The 24,013-nt window shown below is 37.8% G+C and overlaps 1 protein-coding gene across 4 annotated transcripts; it reads left to right on the forward strand.

The window, feature by feature from the left end:
• The first annotated feature begins 128 nt into the window (after window positions 1-128).
• LOC121954552 (uncharacterized) lies at window positions 129-8,722 on the forward strand. 4 transcript variants are annotated; one of them, XM_042502129.2, is made up of 2 exons: window positions 129-320; window positions 5,195-8,722. In XM_042502129.2, exon 2 carries the CDS (start codon window positions 5,317-5,319, stop codon window positions 6,970-6,972), a length of 1,656 nt encoding a protein of 551 aa, XP_042358063.1. In that variant the 5' UTR covers window positions 129-320; window positions 5,195-5,316; the 3' UTR covers window positions 6,973-8,722. The 4 variants fall into 4 exon arrangements, with proteins under 4 accessions (XP_042358063.1, XP_042358064.1, XP_087942777.1 ...); XM_042502130.2 differs by lacking the exon at window positions 129-320 and adding an exon at window positions 906-1,115; XM_088086651.1 differs by lacking the exon at window positions 129-320 and adding an exon at window positions 1,194-1,320.
• Window positions 8,723-24,013: the final 15,291 nt, after the last annotated feature.

A 24,013-nucleotide genomic window follows, 5' to 3' on the forward strand; every position in this document is an offset into this window, starting at 1 on the left:
CAAAACTTCATGTGGGTAAGACTATCGTGTTTCTGTGTGAGCTGATGTGTGCCTCCGGGCCTGTAGGGGGTGATAATGACCTCCTTGCTGTATTGAAATGACAATGATTGCTTTCGCTAAAGTGCGTCGGTTGTCCAACGTTGGCGCCAGATGAGCAGTGGCGCCAGCTACACACACACAGGCAGAGAGAGGAAGACACACACAGCCGATTGACCAGCCTCACAACAGCCTGCAAAGCTCTTCTCAACCCAGAGTTTGAAGCATATAAACGATTCTCTTTTTTCTCTGTCTTCAGCAATCAAAAAGTAAACGTACATAAGGTGGGTGTGCATGCAAGTATTTAGACATTTAAAACCTGTGTGATCATTTCTCCTGGCGATTATCCATCGTTAAAATGTGATTAACTCTATCACGAATAGTATGAGCTTTGAGGCAGAGGAAACTCTGTTAAACCGATTTTTAATCAGTGTTTACATGTATTATGGTAGTCATGGTATGGGTTGTTTGTTTTGTGTTTGCAGTTATGATAGTACCGAACTTTGTCATGGAAAAACACAGGCCCTGACTCTCTTTGGATGATACATTTTGTACTGTTGGAAAAGCAGAGGGACACTGGTATAAGGGACTATTTCAGCTTTGAATCTCATCCAGGTTATTTTTGAGATATTATGGTTATAATATCGGCCAAGCAGCCTTTCTTGAATCACCGTCCAGTTTATCTTTGCATACGAATCCAGACTTAACATGGTCGGATGGGCGGTTAAGCAAAGCTTCCGCTCCAATGTTTAACAATTTACAGGCTAGTATGAAACTGGAGAGCAGCCTTTAGCCGTGCTAGCAAACTGGATTAGCTGGCTTGTTAGCTTGGCATCATGGCTATGTAGCCAGCACGCTAATATTGTCTCGGCTGGATAGCTGCTAACATCAGCAAGGCCGCCATTGAAGTCGTGTGTGCGGTTTGTCGGGTGCTGCCGCAGTAGAGGAGGGCTTTAGGTCCATAGCCAAGAATCACTGTGCTATCACAAACTGCAGTTAAATTACTCTCCCAGTCGTTTTCTGCTCAGTTACTGTTTTTCAAACTGCTGGCGGAATCAATGTCTTACTGGGATTCTTATGTAAGTAAAATGCGTCCTTTCCCGGGCTTTTCGCACAGCATTCATCGCCCGCACGGTTAGCCATCTTTGTTTCAGCTAGCCAGCTCCTGCTCGGAATTACGGTGTGGCTCTTAGCTTGCTAACCTACTTGCCGTCAGCTAACAACGTCGATTTTGGTGCTGTTCCACTTTTAACGACAACTCAAATCATCTCCATATAGTCACGGGTATGTTTGGTTACGCTTTGTGTGTTTTTGAGTCATTCTGAAGTCGCTCCGGCCTTCGGGGGCAGCTCTAATTCAGTATGTTATGAAGGGCGGAAGCTAACTGCTAACTAGCTAGCGGCAGCCATCTTAGGCGAGCATGTAATCTTGGCTAGCTGGAAGTGCTGGTGTGGCACAACAAGATGGCCTGTTAATACTCGCACAAGGAGAATTTCCGCGTCGGGAGCTGTGTCATCAAAAGCACCAACGTACTTACTTCAAATGCATATTTTAATGTAAATATTTCGCTTTTTCTCTGCTTTACACTCGCGTGTTGCTTTTGCTATGAAGCTAGTTAGCTGGCTAAATTGCGAACACACTAGCAGCTAACAATGCTGTTGTGTCGTTAACCAGTCCCCCCTTGACCATAGCCAGCTAACTAGCGGCTATGGAGGCTATTAGTAGCTGTTATTGAAGGCTAGCAACCAACAGTCCACTGTTTAATAACAAAACGTTGCAGTTTAAATGCCTCTACACCTTCTCAGTTGTATTTATTAATATTGTATAGTAAACTGCGCAGATGGATAACATGTGTAGGGTAGTCAGGTTTGGCCCGGTGGATTAAGAGTGAATTTGGGAGCGCGATCATGATGTAGTCCACTTTGATTTTATCAATTGTGTTAGCTTTTGGGGTGAAGCTCGTATTCAGGCTAACTTGGCTATCAAATTGACCACATAGCTTGCTAAGTAACGTAAGTGTTGCAAGCTTGCAGTTGATGTGATATGATGCATGCAGTTATGTAAAAAACTCAAAATTAATTATGAGCCCATGTATCACTTTAACCCCCCTGGGGCCCCTTGTACCTATTATGGGACCTCAGGTATTATTTCTTTTTAAAAACAATTTTGACTGTGATGATGCAAATGGCATACATTTTGGTCAAGTTGTGTATTTTTAATTTATTTTATTTTATTATTTTGTCCTATAATAGCTCTATAATACAATGTATAATTAGAATTGTTACTGAAATGATGTGGCTGTGTTGGTTGGGATGTCAGAGTGTGAACTGTATGTATGTATTTAAAAATTATTTTGTGTGTGTGTGTGTGTATGTGTGTGTAACCAAAACACAAGCATTGAAATCGATGTGGCGAAAAATGGCTGAATATAAAACCATAAAATCTGTCTTTTTTGAGCCCATGGCCATTTTAACATAAATTCATGCATTCCATTTTTTAAGACTTCTAAAAGGAAGTACTAGCTTCAAAATTGTATTTTTAAAAGTATTTTCTGACCAAATGAATCATTTTCTCCATATTGGCCCTGAATAACAAATACATGCTAATTTCCTGCTTTCACCTATTGGCTATTCGACTACTGCTCATATTTCCCATCGCTCTGTCTCTCTCCCCCTCTGTCTGCACAGACACGTGCACACACTTTCACCCATCTACCCACACACACGTACATACGTGCACGCGCTGTGTGTGTGTTTGTGTGTGTAAGCAACATGGGGGTAACCATATGAACTACTGGTTCCCATAGCAAAGGTCCCCAGACTTGTACCCCTTAAAGCAATTGGGTATTGGGCATCTTGCAGCACATCAAAGATGCCACCTAGTGGGGGGGCACCATAGCAATGTGGGGTGTACTAAAACAAGTCTGTTGTTTTGATTAAGTTGATTTTGAGACAATTATAGGCGTTATACAAGTGCTGGCACAGCCATATTTATAAATATGTGCAGATATGACTTTGAATATGTTTAAATATTGGAAATATTACATTTTTTGTGTTTCTCTCATTTAAAAAAATGTTTAAAAGGGGTTAACTTTGGGACGGTGGGGGTGGGGGTCTCATTAAAAATAGTGGCATTGGGTAAACAAACTGGCATTTAAAGGGTTAAATCCTGAAAATTAATAAATATTTGGTATTTTGATCAGGTCTGAAGTTTTTTAAAAGTTTTAACCAAAATATATTGGAAAATAATATTTCTGTATAGTATTTTTAAAGTAGTTTTAGGAAAGGTCCCATTTTGGGACCTAGGGGTTTCAGAGTAATTTGGGGGCACAAAGGGTTAACTAAATAATCAGGTTTCCTTTAGCATAATGCAACAAGCTGTTTTAAATCAAACAAACATAGGCCATCGATATGCTGTAGTTACCGTACTTACCGCAATGTCAAGTGCTTTCCTTTTACATCTTGTGATAACCTATTGTGCACAATAATTCCTTTCCTCAGCTGTTGCCAAAAACCATGTCCTGTTTTTTTTGTAGGCCAGAGTAGTGCTTTGGTTCTAGACTGACAGGTCTTCTTTTCTAGGGGAATGAGTGGTAAACTTCAGCTGCTAACAAGCTATAACTACTTCAATTCATACTTGATCAAATGAGGATAATTACTGTTGTCCAAAAAATAATATCTTTTTAGACTTGTCACTTAGAATGATTGATTTGTAATTAAACTTTTTTTTTTTGGATTCTCTTACCTAATTTAGTCAAAACTCCCCACTGAGACGTTACCTAAAATTTGAAGTGGGTCACAATTGTGCCAAAACACAACCATAATGATGTTTTAACAAACCAGAGCAATTTTTGTAGCAAAGAAAGAGTATCATAGTAATGATATTTTAATTGTAATTTTCCTGATTACGATACATTTGTTCTAACTTGATATTGATGAATTCATTTTGGTCATTGTGGTACGTTTATGTATATGTATGTATGTATGTATGTGTGTATGTATATGTATATGTATATGTATATATATATATATATATATTAGGGGTGTAACGATTCATCGGTCTGCATCGATATATTGACTAATTGAGCAACGATGATATAACATCCATGCAAATTGTAAACATCTTTTAGATGCAACCTTATTTTGAAATTCTGTGATGGCGAGCAGCCAAGAGAAAGATGATGATGATGATGATGATGATAATAGTGCCGTTTACTCAGGAATAAATAATCAGTGTGGAAGTGTTTTGTTTTCGGAGAAACTGCGAGTCAACAGATGGCGCATGTCATATTTAAACAAAAGCCGTAATGAGGAAACACGACGTATCCGCCGGGCCATTACGCTGACTCCTTGCTAACTTTATGTTAGCTGCTCTGTTTCAACAATGTTGACTGAAAAAGCATGCGCGTAAGACTGAAACTCACCCGCGCTGTTCTGTCAGGACATGCAGGGACTTAAACCAGCGGTGAGTAAGACAAAGTATACATAACAGTAAACTAGTTAAGTTATGAGTCCGCTACCCACTAAGCTAATTTCTGCTATGTAAAATCCCATAGGCTTATCCTTATGTTGTTAGTATGTTGTGTATGTGGGGGAAATGTGACCTACAAAAGACAGTTTTGTCTATGATTTTTGACAGTTATTAGATCTTGTTGTTTTGAGGATGTTGGGAGAAGTTTGTCTTCAAGTCAGGCAGCCTTGAAGTTTTAGGAAGAAGATCATGGTTTGAATTAAAATGAAAACTTTTTTTTTCCCAGAAAGCGTTTTCAAACAGAATGAACCAGTTTTACTTACAATTATGTGTTTGTTGTTTTTATCTTTTCTGGCCAAAAGCAAAGAAAGGGGTGGCAGCTTCTCCTGTAATGGACTGTGTTAAATTAGCCAAAAATGTTGGCCCATATTGATTGCTGGCCCCTAAATGGAATGGTATTTAAATTGTATTGTGGTAGACTTTGTGATATTGGCAAATATAGTATCATTGTCCAAAGTATCAATGTAATACTGTATCATAATGAAACAATTGATTTACACCGCTAATATACATATAAAACTAAATTTCCAGGAATAACTAGTCTGCAAATCGTGGAAGAATATAACATATATAACTTGTCTAGCAAATAAAGGCTCTGTAGTAATTTGTTTTTTTCCCACTTTTTCAGGTCTGCTCACTGACTAGAGCACCAGCGCGGCACTGACAAAAACAACAATCTATATCCCCCGATTCCTCTTTGTGTAACCGTCCGGCAGGAAAACGGAGGTCGTGGGGCTGGAGTGTGTTCTCATGGCCGAGTCAGAGACTGAATGTGACACACCCGGCCTTGACACACTTGGGTCGGAGTGTGTCATAGCCCACAGCCATGTCGACCTTCACTATGGAGCAGAAACTGAGATCATGACAGAAGAAAAGCGTGGATTAGAGCTGGAGATTCATGGCTCAGACTTAAAGATCCAGGGACTGGGGGAGGGGCTTGGTGCTGTAGCCTGTGTGGATGCAATTGTAGCAGAGACTGACCACGATTACATTAAAGTCGAACATGGTGAGATGCACTGTTTCACAGGAGCAGAAATCAAGACGACAGGAAATGAGACTCTGCTGGGAGAGGTGCTGCTTAAGACGGAAAGCGAGCACGTGGTGAAAGTGGAGTCTGACCATGGTGGCGAGTTGACAGTGGAGTCTGAGAATGGTGTGATCATACACGAAGCCCATGGCCTGCAGTGTAACGAGTGCGGGGAGATTTTTGGCAGCATAGCCGATCTTCACCAACACTTTGAGATCCATAAGGACCTCAACCCTTACATCTGTGTCCACTGTGGTGAGAGCTTTGCTGTGGAGGCCAGCCTCAAACAGCACATGAAGATTCACATGAAAGAAAAGCCCTATGTTCCCCCTGGAGTTGAGATCATGGGCAAAGATGTTATTGATGCCTTCAGCCTCAAGTCTCATCAGATGATTCATTTGCCAGACAAGCCCCACAGATGTTCCGAGTGCGGAAAGAGCTTTGCAGCTGCAATCACCCTGAGGGAACATATGAAGATGCATTCGGAGGACAAGCCCTACAAGTGTACCCAGTGTAGGAAGAGCTTTGTCCGGAGAAGGCATCTGAAAAAGCATCAGGAAGTCCATGCACGTGAAAAGCCATACACCTGTGGCCAGTGTGGCAAAGGCTTCGCCACAACTTCCAACCTGAAGCAGCACCAGAAGACCCACACTGCAGTCGTGCTTGGAGACAAACCCCACCGATGCGCACAATGTGGCAAGTGTTTTGCAGCTGCCGCCACTCTGAGAGAGCACCAGAGGATCCACTCGGGCGAGAAGCCGTACAAGTGCAACATGTGCAGGAAGAGTTTTGTCCGCAAACGCCATCTGAAGAAGCACCAGCAAGTCCACGCCGGAGGGAAGCCCTACACCTGCAGACACTGCAACAAGGGGTTCAATCACTCCTCGTCTCTCTCTCGCCACCACAAGACCCACCTGCAGAATCCAGTGTTTTCTCCACCGCAGCCTGGGAAAACATTGTCCTACGGCTCTCCTCCAAAGCAGAGGGTGCACCAGCAGGGAGACAAGCCCTACATGTGCCACCACTGTGATAAAGGCTTCAATCATTCCTCTTCCCTATCCCGGCACCAAAGAGTCCACTCAGAGGGAAAGAGTTACACCTGCGCTCACTGTGGCAAAAGATTCAATCACTCCTCCTCCCTTGCTAGGCACCAGAGAGTTCACTTGGAGAATAAACAACAACAGCCACAGCCACAACCACCTGTGCCGCAACCGCAGCAGTACACCACCATCCCCACAGGGAAGGGATTTCCGAACAACGCCTTCCCAAAACAGCGCATCCTGTCTGTTGAAAAACCATACAGGTGCTCCCAGTGTGGAAAAGGCTTTAACCATTCATCATCCCTCTCCAGGCATCATAGGATCCATGTAGATCAGTGAGAACCCCTTCCCACCCTCACATGCAAGTTAAAAAACATCCCTGCTCTCTCCTTGTTTCTGTTGTACCAATGGTCCCATCATTGACATCACCATGCCACAGGAAACATCAGGCCAACTTCTATAGATGGCGGTCCAGTCAGCACATTGCTATGTTGAAGTGGAGCAGTTGAAAATGAATGGACAGTGACACAAGTCTTCAAAAGGAGGAAAGACCATGTAACCTATAATTTAGAGTTGAACCCGGGACTTTGTGCTCAGTATGAAGAGGGTATAATAACAGATTGTGAAGGAGCCTCTATTCTTGTTTGTGATTGTGCTTCACTTGCTCCAGGACCTCTTGAACACTTTTAAATAAAAGAAATGTCATTTGGTGATCTAAAAAATTGTTACCTGGGGAAAATATGCTTCGCCCTCTGGTTAGTCTTTTTGATAGAAGAATTCAATTTATGTACCTTCAGAGGTGGGCACATGCGCTTTTCAGCTGCAACTTTATCCAAGGCTATCAACACAATTTAAATAGTTCTTTTCACCCACAAAACTCATGTGAAGCATCAAAATCCAATGTAAATACTAATTGATTTTCTTTTATATATATATATGTATAGGTGACTAGTGTGCTGTTCCATAAGATTACATTTTGATAGTAAGGTCCACTTTGATCCACTTTGTCTCCACCTTTTTTTTTCCTTTTATGACTTTGATTTGTTTTAAGTGTTGGAGATAAGAATGTTGCAGACGTTTTCATGCAGCTTGTTCTTGAATTTGGGCTCCATCAGACGTGAGCCATCTTGTATATTTATAAGGTTGTTTTCTTGTATGTCTACGATGGGTTAGCACTGCTGCATCGACTGTACAGAGAGCAATACTGGCTGACACCCTGATTCTATAATGACATGCAATTTAGCCATTAGAAAATGCATAATAGAAAATAAAAACCCTCTGGGTAGCATATTCCAACATGACCTGTGTCCTAATTATTCTGTACCCTTGCACCAAATGTACATGAAATGCAACATCACACTTGGTTTATTGCTATGGAGACTAATTCATTTACCTGTGTATAGAGTATAGGTAACTCTTACTCATGTTGGTCTGCAAACTCACAATTTGATCTAAAACAAAATGTATACTAAAAGACAACACGCGAAAATCGTACTTTTACAAGACTTACAAGATTTTTGCGAGTTCCAATGGATTGCGCTCTATTTACTGTTCTGTGTAAAATATCTTTTACAAACTGATGTATTTTTTTAGATATGGCTTGGGTTATATGAAAGGGAATGAGAGATATACAGTTTTTATGGGAGTGAACATTACAGTGAGCAATATTTTCTTTTCCTTTTTCTTTTGGATAAAAATTGTGCTTCAAACTGTAGCATAGGTTTCTTCCTTGTGTTAGATAGGTGCCTTATTGCATGCTATGTAGAAATGTATGCCGAGCTGTTATTTGGAAAAAAGTTAGGGTTTTCAGGAGTCTTTTGTTCTTACTCATACTAACTTACCCTACATTTTAATTTGATGTCACTGATACCTATTGCTTTTTTGCTTTCATGTATATTACCATGTGTTTACACTGTTACGACCATATTGTCTTTAATTTTTTTTTCCCATTCATTTTTGTCAATGGCCTCATTGTAGAGAGAAAAATTGTAAATGATCCATATAGGCTTCTCTTAAGGGCAAATCCTGTAACACCTTTTCCCAGTTTCTGAGTGGCACATATATGGAAAAATAAAGGTTGTTGACTCTCTTTTGGCTTTTTATCACTGGTGTACGATTTTGAAATAGGAGAAGTGTTAAGCTCATCTATATTATCAGGGTCCGCACAGGTCCTAAGAATCCTAAGAAGTTTGTGCATTTGATGGCGGGAAATCAAGGCTACGAATGTTATTTTTTATAAGAAATACGTAGGTCGTCAACTGTTCTGTAGTTAATACAGTTTGTAAAAATGATTTTTTTAAATTAATATTTTAAAACTTAAACATGAAGAAATGAGCTCATTAACTGGGCTGCTGTAAAGCCTGCTAGTCCTCATATAAATTTGTTGCAACAGTAATTTATCTTGATGTGCGTCTCAAACTATGTTGTGTTGAGTCCTTATACTTAATGGGATTGGGTCTGGAAAGTCATGAATTTAATTTGAATCTTTCAAAACTGTAAGGTTTTCCTAAATTCATCTATTATCACTCATGACCCACTAGCAGTGTGTGGTGATGTACTTTTCTGTGAGACTGGCTTTTCATGCCTTTGCGCTGGTGTGTTTTCATGCTGTTTGTCAGTCCTACTGTCAGGAGCACAGCATCTCAAGAACAGCTTGAGGGAATTTCTACTTTGCCTCAAATGTTCACTTGTTATCAGGGATGAACTGATCACTGCAACTTTTTATGCTGTTTTGAAACATACTATATCATTACCCATTTGTGTGATGTTGGAAAAGATACGTTAGTGTGACCTTTTTTGTGCAATTTTGGTCAAGATACTATAGTATGACTTTTGATGTTTTTTTTTTTGGAGGATTTATCTTTTGATGACTTCTATGACGTTTTAGACAATAGACTACAACGACTTTTATGCCGTTTTGGTCTACAAACCTCAGTTTGAGTGTTGTGTGCCATTTTGGACAAAGAACTATAAAATAAGGTTTGATATGCTATTTAGGACGACATACTATACTATGACAGTTTTCATGCCATTTAAAACGACGTGCGACACAATGACCCTTTTCTTGCCATTTTGAATGACATACTATACTAAGACATTTTTATGCCAATTCAGATGACAAACTACACAGTGACGTTTTTGGTGCCATTTTAGACTAAATACAATACTGAAACATTTCTATGCCATTTTGGACAACATGCTATACTCTAGTGTTTATTTTAGCCTTTTGGACGACACGATCTACACTACACGACTATGTTTTAGTTGCCATTTCTGACGAAATACTGTACTATGACGTGATGTTTTTTTATTCCATTTCGGATTACATACTTAACAGTGATGTTTTTGATGCCATTTTGTATGATATGCAACACTTGGACGTTTTGATACCATTTAAGACCACACGCAATACTATGACTTTTTTATGCAGTTTTGGAGGACATAATATACTATGATGTTTTTTTCATGATTTTGGATGACATACTTAAGTATAATGTTTTTCACGATTTTTGAAATTTTTTCATTTATTTGAACGACATACTATACTATCACATATTTTTCATGTCATACTACAAAATGTTGAAAAAACAGCTAAAAACATCATAAAGCATGTGGGGAACAAGTGACCAAAGAAGTCATAGTGTAGCATTCTATGTTATCGTGTGTGTTTACAAACTATTTTATTAGCCAAGACTATTGTATTGCATTTTCCTATGTCTACATGCTTTATCATGGTGTTTTTTTTGCAATATTCTATGCTATGGCATGTCTTGGCACGCAATCTTATTCAAAAAAAATATATTATATCATATAACATATTTTCACATTTTTTACCCTACTGTAGTATTGCATTTTGGGCCGTCTTTTCAGCATGCTTTATTATGGTGTTTTTGGCACTTTTTGCAACATTCTATGCTATGACGTGTCTTGGCACGCTATTTTATGCTGTTTTGAGATGTTTTTAGCTTTTCTGGGACATGTCATATTTTAAAATTTTTAACCATACTACAGCCTTGCCTTTTTCTGTCATTTTTCAACATGCTAAATCAAGGTGCTTTTGAACGTTTTCACAACATTCTATGCTATGGCGTGTCTCGGTACGCTATTTTATGCTGTTTTGGGGACGTCATTTTTTGATCTTTTAGCCATACTATAGCTTTGCCCTTTCGGTCACTGACGTTTTTGCCTTACTGTGGTCTTGGATTTGTGATTATATTTTCGACATGCTGTTTTTGACTCTTTTTGCAACTTTCTATGCTATGGTGTCTCATGGCAGGCTATTTGATGCTTTCTTGAGATGTTTTCACCTTTTTTTAGGACGCGTCAAATTTTGACATTTTTGCCTTACTATAGTCTTGGATTTTTGGTCATATTTTTGACGTTCCAAGTTATGCTGTTTTTGCCTCTTTTTGCAAGTTTCTTTGCTATGGCGTTATTCTGCAAGCTATTTTAAGCAGTTTCCAGCTGTTTCTGACACGTTTTCCAACATGCCAACTTTTGACATTTTTGCCTTACTATAGTCTTGGATTTTTGGTCATAGTTTCGACGTTCCAAATTATGCTGTTTTTGGCCGTTTTTGCAACTTTCTTTGCTATGGCGTGATTCTGCAGGCTATTTTAAGTAGATTCCAGGTGTTTTCAACAGTTTTTGGGACATGTCAAATTTTGACATTTTTGCCTTACTATAGTCTTGGATTTTTGGTCATATTTTCGACGTTCCAAATTATGCTGTTTTTGCCTCTTTTTGCAAGTTTCTTTGCTATGGCGTGTTGTGGCAGGCTATTTTAAGCAGTTTCCAGCTGTTTCCGACACTTTTTCCAACATGCCAACTTTTGAGATTTTTGCCTTACTATAGTCTTGGATTTTTGGTCATATTTTCGACGTTCCAAATCATGCTGTTTTTGGCCGTTTCTGCAACTTTCTTTGCTATGGTGTGTTGTGGCAGGCTATTTTAAGATATTTCCATCTGTTTTCAACAGTTTTTGGGACACGTCAAATTTTGACATTTTTGCCTTACTATAGTCTTGGATTTTTGGTCATATTTTCGACGTTCCAAATTATGCTGTTTTTGCCTCTTTTTGCAAGTTTCTTTGCTATGGCGTGATTCTGCAGGCTATTTTAAGCAGTTTCCAGCTGTTTCCAACACTTTTTCCAACATGCCAAATTTTGACATTTTTGCCTTACTATAGTCTTGGATTTTTGTTCATATTTTCGACGTTCCAAATTATGCTGTTTTTGCCTCTTTTTGCAAGTTTCTTTGCTAGGGCGTTATTCTGCAAGCTATTTTAAGCAGTTTCCAGCTGTTTCCGACACTTTTTCCAACATGGCAAATTTTGACTTTTTTGCCTTACTATAGTCTTGGATTTTTGTTCATATTTTCGACGTTCCAAATTATGCTGTTTTTGCCTCTTTTTGCAAGTTTCTTTGCTAGGGCGTTATTCTGCAAGCTATTTTAAGCAGTTTCCAGCTGTTTCTGACACTTTTTCCAACATGGCAAATTTTGACTTTTTTGCCTTACTATAGTCTTGGATTTTTGTTCATATTTTCGACGTTCCAAATTATGCTGTTTTTGCCTCTTTTTGCAAGTTTCTTTGCTAGGGCGTTATTCTGCAAGCTATTTTAAGCAGTTTCCAGCTGTTTCCGACACGTTTTCCAACATGCCAACTTTTGACATTTTTGCCTTACTATAGTCTTGGATTTTTGGTGATAGTTTCGACGTTCCAAATTATGCTGTTTTTGGCCGTTTTTGCAACTTTCTTTGCTATGGCATGTCTTGGCATGCTATTTTAAGCAGTTTCCAGCTGTTTTCAACACTTTTTCCAACATGCCAAATTTTGAGATTTTTGCCTTACTATAGTCTTGGATTTTTGGTCATATTTTCGACGTTCCAAATTATGCTGTTTTTGCCTCTTTTTGCAAGTTTCTTTGCTAGGGCGTGATTCTGCAGGCTATTTTAAGCAGTTTCCAGCTGTTTCCGACACTTTTTCCAACATGCCAAATTTTGAGATTTTTGCCTTACTATAGTCTTGGATTTTTGGTCATATTTTCGACGTTCCAAATTATGCTGTTTTTGGCCGTTTTTGCAACTTTCTTTGCTATGGCATGTCTTGGCATGCTATTTTAAGCAGTTTCCAGCTGTTTCCGACACTTTTTCCAACATGCCAACTTTTGAGATTTTTGCCTTACTATAGTCTTGGATTTTTGGTCATATTTTCGACGTTCCAAATCATGCTGTTTTTGGCCGTTTCTGCAACTTTCTTTGCTATGGTGTGTTGTGGCAGGCTATTTTAAGATATTTCCATCTGTTTTCAACAGTTTTTGGGACACGTCAAATTTTGACATTTTTGCCTTACTATAGTCTTGGATTTTTGGTCATATTTTCGACGTTCCAAATTATGCTGTTTTTGCCTCTTTTTGCAAGTTTCTTTGCTAGGGCGTTATTCTGCAAGCTATTTTAAGCAGTTTCCAGCTGTTTCCGACACTTTTTCCAACATGGCAAATTTTGACTTTTTTGCCTTACTATAGTCTTGGATTTTTGTTCATATTTTCGACGTTCCAAATTATGCTGTTTTTGCCTCTTTTTGCAAGTTTCTTTGCTAGGGCGTTATTCTGCAAGCTATTTTAAGCAGTTTCCAGCTGTTTCCGACACGTTTTCCAACATGCCAACTTTTGACATTTTTGCCTTACTATAGTCTTGGATTTTTGGTGATAGTTTCGACGTTCCAAATTATGCTGTTTTTGGCCGTTTTTGCAACTTTCTTTGCTATGGCATGTCTTGGCATGCTATTTTAAGCAGTTTCCAGCTGTTTTCAACACTTTTTCCAACATGCCAAATTTTGAGATTTTTGCCTTACTATAGTCTTGGATTTTTGGTCATATTTTCGACGTTCCAAATTATGCTGTTTTTGCCTCTTTTTGCAAGTTTCTTTGCTAGGGCGTGATTCTGCAGGCTATTTTAAGCAGTTTCCAGCTGTTTCCGACACTTTTTCCAACATGCCAAATTTTGAGATTTTTGCCTTACTATAGTCTTGGATTTTTGGTCATATTTTCGACGTTCCAAATTATGCTGTTTTTGGCCGTTTTTGCAACTTTCTTTGCTATGGCATGTCTTGGCATGCTATTTTAAGCAGTTTCCAGCTGTTTCCGACACTTTTTCCAACATGCCAACTTTTGAGATTTTTGCCTTACTATAGTCTTGGATTTTTGGTCATTTTTTCGTCGTTCCTAATCATGCTGTTTTTTGGCCGTTTCTGCAACTTTCTTTGCTATGGTGTGTTGTGGCAGGCTATTTTAAGATATTTCCATCTGTTTTCAACAGTTTTTGGGACACGTCAAATTTTGACATTTTTGCCTTACTATAGTCTTGGATTTTTGGTCATATTTTCGACGTTCCAAATTATGCTGTTTTTGCCTCTTTTTGCAAGTTTCTTTGCTATGGCGTGATTCTGCAGGCTATTTTAAGCAGTTTCCAGCTGTTTCCAACACTTTTTCCAACATGCCAAATTTTGACATTTTTGCCTTACTATAGTCTTGGATTTTTGGTCATATTTTCGACGTTCCAAATTATGCTGTTTTTGCCTCTTTTTGCATGTTTCTTTGCTAGGCGTTATTCTGCAAGCTATTTTAAGCAGTTTCCAGCTGTTTCCGACACTTTTCCAACATGGCAAATTTTGACTTTTTTGCCTTACTATAGTCTTGGATTTTTGGTCATATTTTCGACGTTCCAAATTATGCTGTTTTTGCCTCTTTTTGCAAGTTTCTTTGCTAGGGCGTTATTCTGCAAGCTATTTTAAGCAGTTTCCAGCTGTTTCCGACACTTTTTCCAACATGCCAAATTTTGAGATTTTTGCCTTACTATAGTCTTGGATTTTTGGTTATATTTTCGACGTTCCAAATTGTGCATTTTATGACTCTTTCTGCAACTTTCTTTGCTATGGCATGTTTTGGCAGGCTATTTTAAGTAGATTCCAGGTGTTTTCAACAGTTTTTGGGACGTGTCAAATTTTGACATTTTGCCTTACTATAGTCTTGGATTTTGGTCATATTTTCGACGTTCCAAATTATGCTGTTTTTGCCTCTTTTTGCAAGTTTCTTTGCTAGGGCGTTATTCTGCAAGCTATTTTAAGCAGTTTCCAGCTGTTTCCGACACTTTTTCCAACATGCCAAATTTTGAGATTTTTGCCTTACTATAGTCTTGGATTTTTGGTCATATTTTCGACGTTCCAAATTATGCTGTTTTTGCCTCTTTTTGCAAGTTTCTTTGCTAGGGCGTTATTCTGCAAGCTATTTTAAGCAGTTTCCAGCTGTTTCCGACACTTTTTCCAACATGGCAAATTTTGACTTTTTTGCCTTACTATAGTCTTGGATTTTTGGTCATATTTTCGACGTTCCAAATTATGCTGTTTTTGCCTCTTTTTGCAAGTTTCTTTGCTAGGGCGTTATTCTGCAAGCTATTTTAAGCAGTTTCCAGCTGTTTCCGACACTTTTTCCAACATGCCAAATTTTGAGATTTTTGCCTTACTATAGTCTTGGATTTTTGGTTATATTTTCGACGTTCCAAATTATGCATTTTTTGACTCTTTCTGCAACTTTCTTTGCTATGGCATGTTTTGGCAGGCTATTTTAAGTAGATTCCAGGTGTTTTCAACAGTTTTTGGGACGTGTCAAATTTTGACATTTTTGCCTTACTATAGTCTTGGATTTTTGGTCATATTTTCGACGTTCCAAATTATGCTGTTTTTGGCCGTTTTTGCAACTTTCTTTGCTATGGCATGTCTTGGCATGCTATTTTAAGCAGTTTCCAGCTGTTTCCGACACTTTTTCCAACATGCCAACTTTTGAGATTTTTGCCTTACTATAGTCTTGGATTTTTGGTCATATTTTCGACGTTCCAAATCATGCTGTTTTTGGCCGTTTCTGCAACTTTCTTTGCTATGGTGTGTTGTGGCAGGCTATTTTAAGATATTTCCATCTGTTTTCAACAGTTTTTGGGACACGTCAAATTTTGACATTTTTGCCTTACTATAGTCTTGGATTTTTGGTCATATTTTCGACGTTCCAAATTATGCTGTTTTTGCCTCTTTTTGCAAGTTTCTTTGCTAGGGCGTTATTCTGCAAGCTATTTTAAGCAGTTTCCAGCTGTTTCCGACACTTTTTCCAACATGGCAAATTTTGACTTTTTTGCCTTACTATAGTCTTGGATTTTTGTTCATATTTTCGACGTTCCAAATTATGCTGTTTTTGCCTCTTTTTGCAAGTTTCTTTGCTAGGGCGTTATTCTGCAAGCTATTTTAAGCAGTTTCCAGCTGTTTCCGACACGTTTTCCAACATGCCAACTTTTGACATTTTTGCCTTACTATAGTCTTGGATTTTGGTGATAGCTTCGACTTTCCAAATTATGCTGTTTTTGGCCGTTTTTGCAACTTTCTTTGCTATGGCATGTCTTGGCATGCTATTTTAAGCAGTTTCCAGCTGTTTTCAACACTTTTTCCAACATGCCAAATTTTGAGATTTTTGCCTTACTATAGTCTTGGATTTTTGGTCATATTTTCGACGTTCCAAATTATGCTGTTTTTGCCTCTTTTTGCAAGTTTCTTTGCTAGGGCGTGATTCTGCAGGCTATTTTAAGCAGTTTCCAGCTGTTTCCGACACTTTTTCCAACATGCCAAATTTTGAGATTTTTGCCTTACTATAGTCTTGGATTTTTGGTCATATTTTCGACGTTCCAAATTATGCTGTTTTTGGCCGTTTTTGCAACTTTCTTTGCTATGGCATGTCTTGGCATGCTATTTTAAGCAGTTTCCAGCTGTTTCCGACACTTTTTCCAACATGCCAACTTTTGAGATTTTTGCCTTACTATAGTCTTGGATTTTTGGTCATATTTTCGACGTTCCAAATCATGCTGTTTTTGGCCGTTTCTGCAACTTTCTTTGCTATGGTGTGTTGTGGCAGGCTATTTTAAGATATTTCCATCTGTTTTCAACAGTTTTTGGGACACGTCAAATTTTGACATTTTTGCCTTACTATAGTCTTGGATTTTTGGTCATATTTTCGACGTTCCAAATTATGCTGTTTTTGCCTCTTTTTGCAAGTTTCTTTGCTATGGCGTGATTCTGCAGGCTATTTTAAGCAGTTTCCAGCTGTTTCCAACACTTTTTCCAACATGCCAAATTTTGACATTTTTGCCTTACTATAGTCTTGGATTTTTGGTCATATTTTCGACGTTCCAAATTATGCTGTTTTTGCCTCTTTTTGCAAGTTTCTTTGCTAGGGCGTTATTCTGCAAGCTATTTTAAGCAGTTTCCAGCTGTTTCCGACACTTTTTCCAACATGGCAAATTTTGACTTTTTTGCCTTACTATAGTCTTGGATTTTTGTTCATATTTTCGACGTTCCAAATTATGCTGTTTTTGCCTCTTTTTGCAAGTTTCTTTGCTAGGGCGTTATTCTGCAAGCTATTTTAAGCAGTTTCCAGCTGTTTCCGACACTTTTTCCAACATGCCAAATTTTGAGATTTTTGCCTTACTATAGTCTTGGATTTTTGGTTATATTTTCGACGTTCCAAATTGTGCATTTTATGACTCTTTCTGCAACTTTCTTTGCTATGGCATGTTTTGGCAGGCTATTTTAAGTAGATTCCAGGTGTTTTCAACAGTTTTTGGGACGTGTCAAATTTTGACATTTTTGCCTTACTATAGTCTTGGATTTTTGGTCATATTTTCGACGTTCCAAATTATGCTGTTTTTGCCTCTTTTTGCAAGTTTCTTTGCTAGGGCGTTATTCTGCAAGCTATTTTAAGCAGTTTCCAGCTGTTTCCGACACTTTTTCCAACATGCCAAATTTTGAGATTTTTGCCTTACTATAGTCTTGGATTTTTGGTCATATTTTCGACGTTCCAAATTATGCTGTTTTTGCCTCTTTTTGCAAGTTTCTTTGCTAGGGCGTTATTCTGCAAGCTATTTTAAGCAGTTTCCAGCTGTTTCCGACACTTTTTCCAACATGGCAAATTTTGACTTTTTTGCCTTACTATAGTCTTGGATTTTTGGTCATATTTTCGACGTTCCAAATTATGCTGTTTTTGCCTCTTTTTGCAAGTTTCTTTGCTAGGGCGTTATTCTGCAAGCTATTTTAAGCAGTTTCCAGCTGTTTCCGACACTTTTTCCAACATGCCAAATTTTGAGATTTTTGCCTTACTATAGTCTTGGATTTTTGGTTATATTTTCGACGTTCCAAATTATGCATTTTTTGACTCTTTCTGCAACTTTCTTTGCTATGGCATGTTTTGGCAGGCTATTTTAAGTAGATTCCAGGTGTTTTCAACAGTTTTTGGGACGTGTCAAATTTTGACATTTTTGCCTTACTATAGTCTTGGATTTTTGGTCATATTTTCGACGTTCCAAATTATGCTGTTTTTGCCTCTTTTTGCAAGTTTCTTTGCTAGGGCGTTATTCTGCAAGCTATTTTAAGCAGTTTCCAGCTGTTTCCGACACTTTTTCCAACATGCCAAATTTTGACTTTTTTGCCTTACTATAGTCTTGGATTTTTGGTCATATTTTCAACGTTCCAAATTATGCATTTTTTGACTCTTTCTGCAACTTTCTTTGCTATGGCATGTTTTTGCAGGCTATTTTAAGTAGATTCCAGCTGTTTTCAACAGTTTTTGGGACGTGTCAAATTTTGACATTTTTGCCTTACTATAGTCTTGGATTTTTGGTCATATTTTCGACGTTCCAAATTATGCTGTTTTTGCCTCTTTTTGCAAGTTTCTTTGCTAGGGCGTTATTCTGCAAGCTATTTTAAGCAGTTTCCAGCTGTTTCCGACACTTTTTCCAACATGCCAAATTTTGAGATTTTTGCCTTACTATAGTCTTGGATTTTTGGTCATATTTTCGACGTTCCAAATTGTGCATTTTATGACTCTTTCTGCAACTTTCTTTGCTATGGCATGTTTTTGCTGGCTATTTTAAGTAGATTCCAGGTGTTTTCAACAGTTTTTGGGACGTGTCAAATTTTGACATTTTGCCTTACTATAGTCTTGGATTTTGGTCATATTTTCGACGTTCCAAATTATGCTGTTTTTGCCTCTTTTTGCAAGTTTCTTTGCTAGGGCGTTATTCTGCAAGCTATTTTAAGCAGTTTCCAGCTGTTTCCGACACTTTTTCCAACATGCCAAATTTTGAGATTTTTGCCTTACTATAGTCTTGGATTTTTGGTCATATTTTCGACGTTCCAAATTATGCTGTTTTTGCCTCTTTTTGCAAGTTTCTTTGCTAGGGCGTTATTCTGCAAGCTATTTTAAGCAGTTTCCAGCTGTTTCCGACACTTTTTCCAACATGGCAAATTTTGACTTTTTTGCCTTACTATAGTCTTGGATTTTTGGTCATATTTTCGACGTTCCAAATTATGCTGTTTTTGCCTCTTTTTGCAAGTTTCTTTGCTAGGGCGTTATTCTGCAAGCTATTTTAAGCAGTTTCCAGCTGTTTCCGACACTTTTTCCAACATGCCAAATTTTGAGATTTTTGCCTTACTATAGTCTTGGATTTTTGGTTATATTTTCGACGTTCCAAATTATGCATTTTTTGACTCTTTCTGCAACTTTCTTTGCTATGGCATGTTTTGGCAGGCTATTTTAAGTAGATTCCAGGTGTTTTCAACAGTTTTTGGGACGTGTCAAATTTTGACATTTTTGCCTTACTATAGTCTTGGATTTTTGGTCATATTTTCGACGTTCCAAATTATGCTGTTTTTGCCTCTTTTTGCAAGTTTCTTTGCTAGGGCGTTATTCTGCAAGCTATTTTAAGCAGTTTCCAGCTGTTTCCGACACTTTTTCCAACATGCCAAATTTTGACTTTTTTGCCTTACTATAGTCTTGGATTTTTGGTCATATTTTCAACGTTCCAAATTATGCATTTTTTGACTCTTTCTGCAACTTTCTTTGCTATGGCATGTTTTTGCAGGCTATTTTAAGTAGATTCCAGCTGTTTTCAACAGTTTTTGGGACGTGTCAAATTTTGAGATTTTTGCCTTACTATAGTCTTGGATTTTTGGTCATATTTTCGACGTTCCAAATTATGCTGTTTTTGCCTCTTTTTGCAAGTTTCTTTGCTAGGGCGTTATTCTGCAAGCTATTTTAAGCAGTTTCCAGCTGTTTCCGACACTTTTTCCAACATGCCAAATTTTGACATTTTTGCCTTACTATAGTCTTGGATTTTTGGTCATATTTTCGACGTTCCAAATTATGCATTTTTTGACTCTTTCTGCAACTTTCTTTGCTATGGCATGTTTTTGCTGGCTATTTTAAGTAGATTCCAGGTGTTTTTAACAGTTTTTGGGACGTGTCAAATTTTGACATTTTTGCCTTACTATAGTCTTGGATTTTTGGTCATATTTTCGACGTTCCAAATTATGCTGTTTTTGCCTCTTTTTGCAAGTTTCTTTGCTAGGGCGTTATTCTGCAGGCTATTTTAAGCAGTTTCCAGCTGTTTCCGACACTTTTTCCAACATGGCAAATTTTGAGATTTTTGCCTTACTATAGTCTTGGATTTTTGGTCATATTTTCGACGTTCCAAATTATGCTGTTTTTGGCCGTTTTTGCAACTTTCTTTGCTATGGCATGTCTTGGCATGCTATTTTAAGCAGTTTCCAGCTGTTTTCAACAGTTTTTCCAACATGCCAAATTTTGAGATTTTTGCCTTACTATAGTCTTGGATTTTTGGTCATATTTTCGACGTTCCAAATTATGCTGTTTTTGCCTCTTTTTGCAAGTTTCTTTGCTATGGCGTGTTGTGGCAGGCTATTTTAAGCAGTTTCCAGCTGTTTCCGACACTTTTTCCAACATGCCAAATTTTGACTTTTTTGCCTTACTATAGTCTTGGATTTTTGGTCATATTTTCAACGTTCCAAATTATGCATTTTTTGACTCTTTCTGCAACTTTCTTTACTATGGCATGTTTTTGCAGGCTATTTTAAGTAGATTCCAGCTGTTTTCAACAGTTTTTGGGACGTGTCAAATTTTGAGATTTTTGCCTTACTATAGTCTTGGATTTTTGGTCATATTTTCGACGTTCCAAATTATGCTGTTTTTGCCTCTTTTTGCAAGTTTCTTTGCTAGGGCGTTATTCTGCAAGCTATTTTAAGCAGTTTCCAGCTGTTTCCGACACTTTTTCCAACATGCCAAATTTTGACATTTTTGCCTTACTATAGTCTTGGATTTTTGGTCATATTTTCGACGTTCCAAATTATGCATTTTTTTACTCTTTCTGCAACTTTCTTTGCTATGGCATGTTTTTGCTGGCTATTTTAAGTAGATTCCAGGTGTTTTTAACAGTTTTTGGGACGTGTCAAATTTTGACATTTTTGCCTTACTATAGTCTTGGATTTTTGGTCATATTTTCGACGTTCCAAATTATGCTGTTTTTGCCTCTTTTTGCAAGTTTCTTTGCTAGGGCGTTATTCTGCAGGCTATTTTAAGCAGTTTCCAGCTGTTTCCGACACTTTTTCCAACATGGCAAATTTTGAGATTTTTGCCTTACTATAGTCTTGGATTTTTGGTCATATTTTCGACGTTCCAAATTATGCTGTTTTTGGCCGTTTTTGCAACTTTCTTTGCTATGGCATGTCTTGGCATGCTATTTTAAGCAGTTTCCAGCTGTTTTCAACAGTTTTTCCAACATGCCAAATTTTGAGATTTTTGCCTTACTATAGTCTTGGATTTTTGGTCATATTTTCGACGTTCCAAATTATGCTGTTTTTGCCTCTTTTTGCAAGTTTCTTTGCTATGGCGTGTTGTGGCAGGCTATTTTAAGCAGTTTCCAGCTGTTTCCGACACTTTTTCCAACATGCCAAATTTTGAGATTTTTGCCTTACTATAGTCTTGGATTTTTGGTCATATTTTCGACGTTCCAAATTATGCTGTTTTTGCCTCTTTTTGCAAGTTTCTTTGCTAGGGCGTTATTCTGCAAGCTATTTTAAGCAGTTTCCAGCTGTTTCCGACACTTTTTCCAACATGCCAAATTTTGAGATTTTTGCCTTACTATAGTCTTGGATTTTTGGTCATATTTTCGACGTTCCAAATTATGCTGTTTTTGCCTCTTTTTGCAAGTTTCTTTGCTAGGGCGTTATTCTGCAGGCTATTTTAAGCAGTTTCCAGCTGTTTCCGACACTTTTTCCAACATGGCAAATTTTGAGATTTTTGCCTTACTATAGTCTTGGATTTTTGGTCATATTTTCGACGTTCCAAATTATGCTGTTTTTGGCCGTTTTTGCAACTTTCTTTGCTATGGCATGTCTTGGCATGCTATTTTAAGCAGTTTCCAGCTGTTTTCAACAGTTTTTCCAACATGCCAAATTTTGAGATTTTTGCCTTACTATAGTCTTGGATTTTTGGTCATATTTTCGACGTTCCAAATTATGCTGTTTTTGCCTCTTTTTGCAAGTTTCTTTGCTATGGCGTGTTGTGGCAGGCTATTTTAAGCAGTTTCCAGCTGTTTCCGACACTTTTTCCAACATGCCAAATTTTGACTTTTTTGCCTTACTATAGTCTTGGATTTTTGGTCATATTTTCAACGTTCCAAATTATGCATTTTTTGACTCTTTCTGCAAGTTTCTTTGCTAGGGCGTTATTCTGCAAGCTATTTTAAGTAGATTCCAGGTGTTTTCAACAGTTTTTGGGACACGTCAAATTTTGACATTTTTGCCTTACTATAGTCTTGGATTTTTGGTCATATTTTCGACGTTCCAAATTATGCTGTTTTTGCCTCTTTTTGCAAGTTTCTTTGCTAGGGCGTGATTCTGCAGGCTATTTTAAGCAGTTTCCAGGTGTTTCCGACACTTTTTCTAACATGCCAAATTTTGAGATTTTTGCCTTACTATAGTCTTGGATTTTTGGTCATATTTTCGACGTTCCAAATTATGCTGTTTTTGCCTCTTTTTGCAAGTTTCTTTGCTAGGGCGTTATTCTGCAAGCTATTTTAAGTAGATTCCAGGTGTTTTCAACAGTTTTTGGGACACGTCAAATTTTGACATTTTTGCCTTACTATAGTCTTGGATTTTTGGTCATATTTTCGACGTTCCAAATTATGCTGTTTTTGCCTCTTTTTGCAACTTTCTTTGCTATGGCATGTTTTTGCTGGCTATTTTAAGTAGATTCCAGGTGTTTTTAACAGTTTTTGGGAAAAGTCAAATTTTGAGATTTTTGCCTTACTATAGTCTTGGATTTTTGGTCATATTTTCGACGTTCCAAATTATGCTGTTTTTGCCTCTTTTTGCAAGTTTCTTTGCTATGGCGTGATTCTGCAGGCTATTTTAAGCAGTTTCCAGCTGTTTCCGACACTTTTTCCAACATGCCAAATTTTGAGATTTTTGCCTTACTATAGTCTTGGATTTTTGGTCATATTTTCGACGTTCCAAATTATGCATTTTTTGACTCTTTCTGCAACTTTCTTTGCTATGGCGTGATTCTGCAGGCTATTTTAAGTAGATTCCAGGTGTTTTCAACAGTTTTTGGGACATGTCAAATTTTGACATTTTTGCCTTACTATAGTCTTGGATTTTTGGTCATATTTTCGACGTTCCAAATTATGCTGTTTTTGCCTCTTTTTGCAAGTTTCTTTGCTAGGGCGTTATTCTGCAAGCTATTTTAAGCAGTTTCCAGCTGTTTCCGACACTTTTTCCAACATGCCAAATTTTGACATTTTTGCCTTACTATAGTCTTGGATTTTTGGTCATATTTTCGACGTTCCAAATTATGCATTTTTTGACTCTTTCTGCAACTTTCTTTGCTATGGCATGTTTTTGCAGGCTATTTTAAGTAGATTCCAGCTGTTTTCAACAGTTTTTGGGACGTGTCAAATTTTGACATTTTTGCCTTACTATAGTCTTGGATTTTTGGTCATATTTTCGATGTTCCAAATTATGCTGTTTTTGCCTCTTTTTGCAAGTTTCTTTGCTAGGGCGTTATTCTGCAAGCTATTTTAAGCAGTTTCCAGCTGTTTCCGACACTTTTTCCAACATGCCAAATTTTGACATTTTTGCCTTACTATAGTCTTGGATTTTTGGTCATATTTTCGACGTTCCAAATTATGCTGTTTTTGCCTCTTTTTGCAAGTTTCTTTGCTAGGGCGTTATTCTGCAAGCTATTTTAAGCAGTTTCCAGCTGTTTCCAACACTTTTTCCAACATGCCAAATTTTGAGATTTTTGCCTTACTATAGTCTTGGATTTTTGGTCATATTTTCGACGTTCCAAATTATGCTGTTTTTGCCTCTTTTTGCAAGTTTCTTTGCTAGGGCGTTATTCTGCAAGCTATTTTAAGCAGTTTCCAGCTGTTTCCGACACTTTTTCCAACATGCCAAATTTTGACTTTTTTGCCTTACTATAGTCTTGGA

The sequence above is a fragment of the Plectropomus leopardus genome, chromosome 13 (assembly GCF_026936395.1).
Source record: "Plectropomus leopardus strain MGB_pleo_1.0 chromosome 13, ASM2693639v1, whole genome shotgun sequence".
Classification (NCBI taxonomy): Eukaryota; Metazoa; Chordata; class Actinopteri; order Perciformes; family Serranidae; genus Plectropomus; species Plectropomus leopardus.

Bases quoted from the DNA above. Each gene is read 5' to 3' on its own strand.
- LOC121954552 (XM_042502129.2), top strand. From the start codon at position 5,317: ATGGCCGAGTCAGAGACTGAATGTGACACACCCGGCCTTGACACACTT.